Source organism: Triticum urartu, chromosome 5A, assembly GCF_056163025.1.
Source record: "Triticum urartu cultivar PI428250 chromosome 5A, HENAU_Tu73, whole genome shotgun sequence".
In the NCBI taxonomy this organism is placed as follows: domain Eukaryota; kingdom Viridiplantae; phylum Streptophyta; class Magnoliopsida; order Poales; family Poaceae; genus Triticum; species Triticum urartu.
In genome coordinates this window covers 655,248,717-655,256,136 of record NC_141877.1, presented here as the reverse complement: position 1 = coordinate 655,256,136, position 7,420 = coordinate 655,248,717, and the positions used below count along the sequence as shown (strand labels likewise).

Sequence of the window (7,420 nt, the reverse complement as noted above, 5' to 3'; positions counted from 1 at the left end):
GCAAGAGAGAAAAAGAAAAAAACTGAAAAGAAATTGTACACGAATCTTAATGTAAGATCTCATGGATATAGCATCGACTGAGACTTAGCAAGACTGTATAGACAATGTAAAATGAGTCTGCGACAGTTAATTCAAATCGGAGGAAGTACAAAAAATAACCCTAGATCACCCGAGTCCTGGCTAGCTAGTACTATCTCCTGTGCACTTGGTCGATTGGAGGAGTTTAAGCCACACGTATACATACACTGTGCACCGAAAGAGGCCGGTCTAACTAATCTCACATCCATCCACACACACACAAAAGAAGATTATTTCCATCTGCCAAAACCTGGTAGCTAGCACGTACGTTTGCACACTAGCAAATACATACATCCAGATATTTTTGAGATACGGCAGCAGTGGCAGCAGAGAGAGGCCGAGGCCGAGACCGAGAGAGAATCTCATATCATATCAGAAGAAGCAAGTAGAAGAGGAAGCAGCAGCTAGCGAGCGGCAGGGCGAGGCGAAAGCTTGACGGGGCAACCACCAGACCACCACCACACACCCAAACCCCGGCCGGTCCAGCCGACGACGACGAAGGGAGCCATAGCCATGTATGCTTTCCGTGCCCCGCCCCGCACCTTTTTCCCGTTTCCTCTCTCTCTCGCTCGCTTGCTTTTTCCCCATGAGATCTTTGCTCTGGTTGGCTTCTTTAAGACCACTGCGCGCGTCCTCCCCAATCTGCTGCTGGCTTTTCATCCTGTTTTTTCTCACCTCCAGACCAAAGCGAGATTCTTGCGAGAGCCTGTGAGGTATAGTCTGCTAGTGTGATTTGGTAAAGGGCCCGGGATTGTCTCTTGTCTTGGATAGTTGGATTGGATTGCTACCTGCAACGCATCTTTTTTTGACCTCGTTGCTTTCCTCCTCTTCGTCTACCTTGCTATAGATGTGTAGTAGCAGTATTTGTGCTCAGTCCTAGCTAAGATAGCCTTGTTGATTGGCTAGCTTGATAGATCAGTGGCGATAGGAGTGACTAATCAATTCGCGTGCCCTTCTGTTATTGTTCTCTGGAAAGATTTGGTCGTCCGAGCTACATGTATCTCTAGCTACTAGTTGCTTTGCGCAAAGTGAGCTCATCTCTTTCGATTGGTGTTCCTGCCCTTTTGTCTCGTTTGCTCTTGCTCTGCTGATTGGGTTGGTGGTGTAATTTGCTTCAGTTGTTCCATCGAGCTGGGTGGACCTTTTGGTGGCGTGTAACTCGGGAGGATGGCGCACGATCCGAGCCTGGGCTTCGCCGACTACTTCTCGGCGGCCGACGCGGCGGCGGCGTCGCTCATGCCCGCGATGGACGAGGGTGCGCCGGAGCTGTACGGCTTGCAGTCCGGGATGGAGCTGCTCGGCATGCGCGGCCTGCACGCTGCCGCCATGTCCGGCGCGACGTCCGTCTCTGCGGATGTTCACTGCGACGGAGGAGGAGACGGCCACGATGGCTCCACCATGCGCTTCTTCCTCGAGCAGCAGCAGCAGCAACATCATCAGCATCACCAGCCGAGCCAGGCGCCGCTGTCCCTGTCGCTGTGCCGGCCGGAGGAAGTCGCGCAGCTGCACCAGCAGCAGCACCATCACCATCTCCAGCAGCAGCAGCACGAGGCGTCCGCGGCGGCGTGGATGATGCCGCACGAGCACGACGCGGCGACCTACGCGCACGGGCACGGCGCGGCGCGGCCCCTGCGCAGCTCCCGGTTCCTCCTCCCGGCGCAGCAGCTCCTGCAGGGCTACTGCAGCCTCCCCGTGGACATCACCCCCAAGCGCGCCAAGCCGGCGCAGACGCAGCAGCAAGAAGACGGCGCCGGCGGTGAGGCCTCCTCGTCGTCGACGTCGGGCTGGACCCCGTCGCCGCAGATCCAGGCCATGGAAGCGCTGGAGCTCAAGAGGCTCAAGGACAGGCTCTACGTCATGCTGGAGGAGGTGAGCAGCGAGCTTCGATCGAGCTATAGCAATCCAAATATCCAATCATCCAAGCACAGCTCCATGGCTCCACCACACAAGCAGTTGCTTGATTGATTACTAATTAGCAGGCAGTGCAGCGCACGGCAGTGCTGCATGAGATCGAAGTAAAAGGGAATCTGGGATTGCAGGAAAGGTCGTCGTAGCAGGAGCAGGAGCAGGAGTTCCATCATGGTTGCCGGAAGGGTGCACCTGCGGCTAGGGCAGCCATGGGGAGCTATTCTTGGGCCACACCCTTCGCTTTCGGAAACCTCTATTCCCTTGCCTCGCATAGCCCGGGTCCCCTGCTAGATAGATAGCCCCGCCGGTCATGGCCATGCAACGGCCTCGTCTCCCACTCTCCCCCACACCCACACCCTGCCTGCCTGCCATGACTCTGCGGCTGCAAGCTTTCTCTGCATACCGCTGTAGTGCAGCACCACCACTTTGCCCATCTCCCTCGGTGAATTCAATGCAAGCATTTCTTACTGTTTACCACACTGCACTGCCACTGCCACTGCCACGGAAAGAGCTAGCTCCAGTGGTTGCAGCTGAGTTCTAGCTAGCATGCAGCTCCATCGCACAAGTCACGGCACAGCACTGGCAGTTAACCGTTACCCTCTAATTCACTGTTACATCGCCCATCTTAACTAACCAATTTACTGCATTGGTTAACTGATTCGGACAAGTTACCGCATCGGCAGTTCATTGTTACCGTGTAATTCAATGTTACATTTCCCATCTTAATTTACTGCATTGGTGTATCGCAGGTGGACCGGCGGTACAGGAGGTACTGCGAGCAGATGAGAGGGCTGGCGGGCGGGTTCGAGGCGGTGGCGGGGGAGCGGGCGGCATCGGGGTACACGGCGGTAGCGGCACGGACCATCTCACGGCACTTCCGAAGCTTGAGGGACGGGATCGTCGCGCAGCTGCAGGCAGTGCGGAAGGCGCTCGGGGAGAAGGACGTGTCGCCGCCGGGGATGACACGGGGCGACACGCCGCGGCTCAAGGTGCTGGACCAGTGCATCCGGCAGCAGAAGGCGATGCACCAGAACGGCGGCATGATGATGGACAGCCACCCGTGGCGGCCGCAGCGCGGCCTGCCAGAGCGCGCGGTCACCATCCTCCGGGCATGGCTCTTTGAGCACTTCCTCAACCCGTAAGTTTTTTTGAGCAAAAGAGGGTTTCCCCTCCGATTTCCATTAGAGAAACCATCCCTCGACCCGTAAGTAGTGGTACTTTCATCTTTACATGTCATGCATTAATCCAACAGTTGCTTCATCAACTAACAAAGTGATTTTATTTTCTTTCAATAACATAGATAACTACTCCCTCTGCCTCAAAATAAGTGGCGTGGTTTTAGTTCAAATTTAAACTAAAATCATGCCATTTATTTTGGGACGGAGGGTGCAGTATATAGTAAATTTAACTAACTAAGCATATCATAGACTATGTAAATAGATGCAATGTACATTGAGCAAAATTGAATTTTGCATAGTGTTAAGTACTGGAAAATCATTGGATTGGATATCAATTACTCCCTCCGTTCCAAAATGTAAGACGTTTTTTGACACTACACTAGTATCAAAAAACGTCTTACATTTTGGGACGGAGGGAGTAGTTCTTAATAGAGTTTTCTTCATATAAAGTTTATATTCTATCGTATGGCATACTATTCACCAGGACCACAATTATGTTGGCATCACCTGCTCAAAATTCCATGGCCATGTTGGCCTATTAGCCAATGGATGCTACATATACTCAAGCTGTCAAGCATATACCCAGTGTCATGTGTGTGTGTACGATCGATCCTTACTGACTATGGTGTTGGCTTATTCCAATTGGAAACATAAACTAATTGGCCGGTTTTCATCATGCATGTTAATTAGTTGATGAACTACGTGTACCTAGCTAGCTCGTGAGTGATTTTGTATGCACGCACGTACGTAAGCACAAAAGTCTTTTGTGAGAAAAGGATGGCTAGCTAGGTGGCTTAGTTAATCATGGTTAGCTAGCTGGATATGTGACGCATCTCTTAGTGTGTGATGTGTAAATTAACCATGGAAGTGTGTTTGAGTGGACAAAGCATAAACATCAGTGCTAACCGATTAGCTCTAATAAACTTGATTCATTGTTTCTTAATAGCGCATGCTTTCGTAGCATTTTGTGCTCATGTGATCGTACCAAAATGTGTGTATCCCTGCAGGTATCCGAGCGACGTGGACAAGCACATCCTGGCTCGGCAGACGGGCCTCTCACGGAGCCAGGTACGCACACGAGCTACCCGTGCACTGCGTGTGGATGGTCCATCTCCATCGTCACACCTCGATCGGTTGCCATGTCAGGGTCTCGGCGCGTCCGCTAGCGCTGGCCGGACAGAGATTCTTGGTTCTTGGTTACACTTGCACCTCTCGCTACAATGACATGCGCGCGCTGCATGCAGGTGTCCAACTGGTTCATCAACGCGCGGGTGCGGCTGTGGAAGCCCATGGTGGAGGAGATGTACGTGGAGGAGATGAAGGGCGAGCAGCAGGACGATGGCGGCCTGATAAACCCTAACAACCCTAGCAGCAGCGGCAGCCACGCCTCCGACGCGCAGGGACAGCAGCAGGGCGCGGCCGCGGCCGACGAAGGCGAGCGCGTCGGGGGTGCCGACGACCGGAAGCCGACGCGGGCGCAGCTGCACGTTGGACACGACGCCGGCTCCCTCGCCTCCGTCGTCAACATCGCCGGCGTTCCGGCGCGGATGGAGAGCTTCGGCGTCATGGACGCCGCCCACCCCCTTGACTTCGACGCGTACGGCGGGCAGGGCCAGGGCTTCGGGGGCGGCGTGTCGCTCACGCTGGGGCTGCAGCAGCACGACACGCACGGCGGCGGCGGCGTGAACATCGCGTTTGGCGCGCCGTCGTCCGTGCAGCACGGCGCGGGCGGGTTCCTGTTCCCGGGCGAGCAGATGGACGGCGTGGGTTTGCATCCGTCCGGCGGCCATGGCCAGAACATCCAGTTCGGCATGGATGGCGCCGCCGAGGGGTCGTCCCACGGCGTGCAGGACCAGCACTACCGGGGGATGAGCGCCGGGTTTCACCTGCTCCGTGACCTGGCCGGCTGATCTGCCGGTCGTCTGCGCGCGACGGCTGGCCCGGTGGCAAATTGCTGGTTGCACGAATGCCATCCGCGGCGAGGAGGCAGACTGCGGTGCCGCAACGGCGCCGGCAGGGGGTGGTGGGGTGGACCTGTACCAGTTTACCTGCACGCACGCTTCTGCATGCGCGACATTGCTTTTGGTGGTCGATCTTTTTTGTTGCCTGATACGCACGCAGCTCTCCTCACGGTCGATCGGGGCACGACACGGCTGCCGTCCCCGGCCTAGGGTGACCTTGCCGGAATGGTATGTTGCACATTAATTAGAGGGGCGGTGAGTACGTACGTAGCCGGCCGGTGCTACTGATCGTACGCGTAGTTTGGAAGCGGCCGGGCAGCAGGTGACCTGTCGATGTATCGATCGGCCGGCCGGATGATTGTCTAGGGGACCGGAGACTCGCAGCTTATTTTTTGTAGGTCGATTGATCAAATTGGTGATGATTGGCCCGAGATTGATTGGTTATATATGCTTAGCGATCTTTTCTGCTTATGCCCTAGTGACGCTACTTCGATTTGTTCTAGTACAATATATACTCATGCGATCATATATAGCTACGTACACGACGAGACTAAAGGTACTAGGTATACCGTTCTAATTTTAAACCGGGTTTGCTATTTATTAGTTGCCTGAAATATACTTAAATGCTAAAATGCAGTACGTACGTACGTCGTTCCAATTTTAGACCAATAGCCTAAAAAAGAGCAATTTGGATCCGTCAATTTTGCGCACGGCCCGAGGCCAAGACGGGCAACAACAAGGCACAGGGATGCCAGTGAGGCTGAGTCATGATTGACTCGGAGCTGGGGACGATGCGACCACGACATCGCTTGTGGACAACAACGTCGCCTGGCTAGGAGTGAAAGGAGGCCCCTTTTACTCTTCCTTCTGTGGTTGATGCATCGTGATGTGGACGAGTAGTGGCACTAGTAGAAAAAGGGGGCTTTGGTCCAGGCCAAGTAACCCCATTAGTCCCGGTTCAGTTCAGAACCGGGACCAATGGATGCATTAGTCCCGGTTCGTGCGGCTAAGGCATTAGTCTCGGTTCACCTGGGCTCTTTAGTCCCGGTTCATGCCACGGACCGGGACTAAAGGGTGCGATGCCCATTAGTCCCGGTTGGTGGCACCAACCGGGACTAAAGGTCTAACCTTTAGTACCGGTTAGTGCCACCAACCGGGACTAATGGCCTTTGAGGCATTAGTACCGGTTCATGGCACGAACCGGTACTAAAGGTCCAATTTTCAAACTCCCCCCTCCCCCTGGACCGCCTTTTCAGTTTTAGAAAAAACAAAAGAAAATGATGGAAATGTCAAAAAAATAAAATAAAATAAGTTTCCCATGTGATATGTGGTCTAGTTGTTGGGAAAATTTACAAATATGAATTTCGACTTTATTTACAAAATCTCTCTGGAATTTGTAAAATGGGCATAACTTTTGCATACGAACTCGGATTAAAAAGTTTTTTATATGAAAAATCATCTACTCGAAAAGTTACATCCGATGGAGACCGCCTACGGCCTGTTTGCAAATTTGTAGAATTCTCAAATTCCAAAAGGAAAAATTTATGCTCAAATTTTAGTTTTTTTAAATTTTCATTAAATCTGGTCAAACTATGGTCAAACTACTTATTCAAGAAGTATTAGTGTTACTAAATAATTATTCAAGAATATTAGTGTTATTAAATAATTATTTCAGTTTTTTTGAATTTTGATCAAATCTGGTCAAACTATGGTCAAACTGTGGTCAAACAATGGTCAAACTACTTATTCAAGAAATATTAGTGTTACTAAATAATTATTGTTTTTTAGAACAATAGTTTCAAATTCAAACAGTGAAATGTGTGACTTCATGCTCAAGCTAAAATCCTGAGGGTTAATAGGATTAACATCTTACTATTGTCAGGAAAACAACGAGTGCAAACTTGGAAACGAGGGAGAATAAAACCTGGAAGTTAAGCGTGCTCAGGCTGGGGGAGTGGGAGGATGGGTGACCGTCCGGGAAGTTAGATGATTTGGAATGATGAGGGGTGATTAGAGATTAAATTGAGCAGTGATGAGAGGGGTGATTAGAGATTAGAGGTTAAAATAAATCAAAAATTTGAAAATAAAAAAATTTCAAAAAAAAAATTCAAAAAAAATCAGAAAAATTACCTTTAGTACCGGTTGGTGTTACCAACCGGGACTAAAGATGGACCTCCAGGCAGCGGCCACGTGGAGGGCCTTTAGTCTCGGTTCTGGTTTGAACCGGGACTAAAGGGTCAGGGCATTAGTACCGACCCTTTAGTCCCGGTTCAAGAACCGGGACTAAAGGCCCTT

The 7,420-nt window shown here is 51.7% G+C and overlaps 1 protein-coding gene across 3 annotated transcripts; it reads left to right on the top strand.

The window, feature by feature from the left end:
* Positions 1 to 355: 355 nt before the first annotated feature.
* Positions 356 to 5,596, top strand: LOC125511414 (BEL1-like homeodomain protein 7). 3 transcript variants are annotated; one of them, XM_048676777.2, is made up of 5 exons: positions 356 to 593; positions 1,197 to 1,947; positions 2,736 to 3,124; positions 4,172 to 4,232; positions 4,409 to 5,596. In XM_048676777.2, the coding sequence occupies exons 2-5, from the start codon at positions 1,246 to 1,248 to the stop codon at positions 5,072 to 5,074; spliced, it is 1,818 nt and encodes a 605-aa protein (XP_048532734.1). In that variant the 5' UTR covers positions 356 to 593; positions 1,197 to 1,245; the 3' UTR covers positions 5,075 to 5,596. The 3 variants fall into 3 exon arrangements, with proteins under 3 accessions (XP_048532734.1, XP_048532737.1, XP_048532735.1); XM_048676780.2 differs by having other exon boundaries at positions 587 to 791; XM_048676778.2 differs by lacking the exon at positions 356 to 593 and adding an exon at positions 605 to 1,106.
* Positions 5,597 to 7,420: the final 1,824 nt, after the last annotated feature.

Coding starts and splice junctions, on each gene's coding strand:
- LOC125511414 (XM_048676777.2), top strand. CDS start 1,246: ATGGCGCACGATCCGAGCCTGGGCTTCGCCGACTACTTCTCGGCGGCC. Junction 3,125..4,171: donor TTTGAGCACTTCCTCAACCC/GTAAGTTTTTTT, acceptor GTATCCCTGCAG/GTATCCGAGCGACGTGGACA. Junction 4,233..4,408: donor CGGGCCTCTCACGGAGCCAG/GTACGCACACGA, acceptor CGCTGCATGCAG/GTGTCCAACTGGTTCATCAA.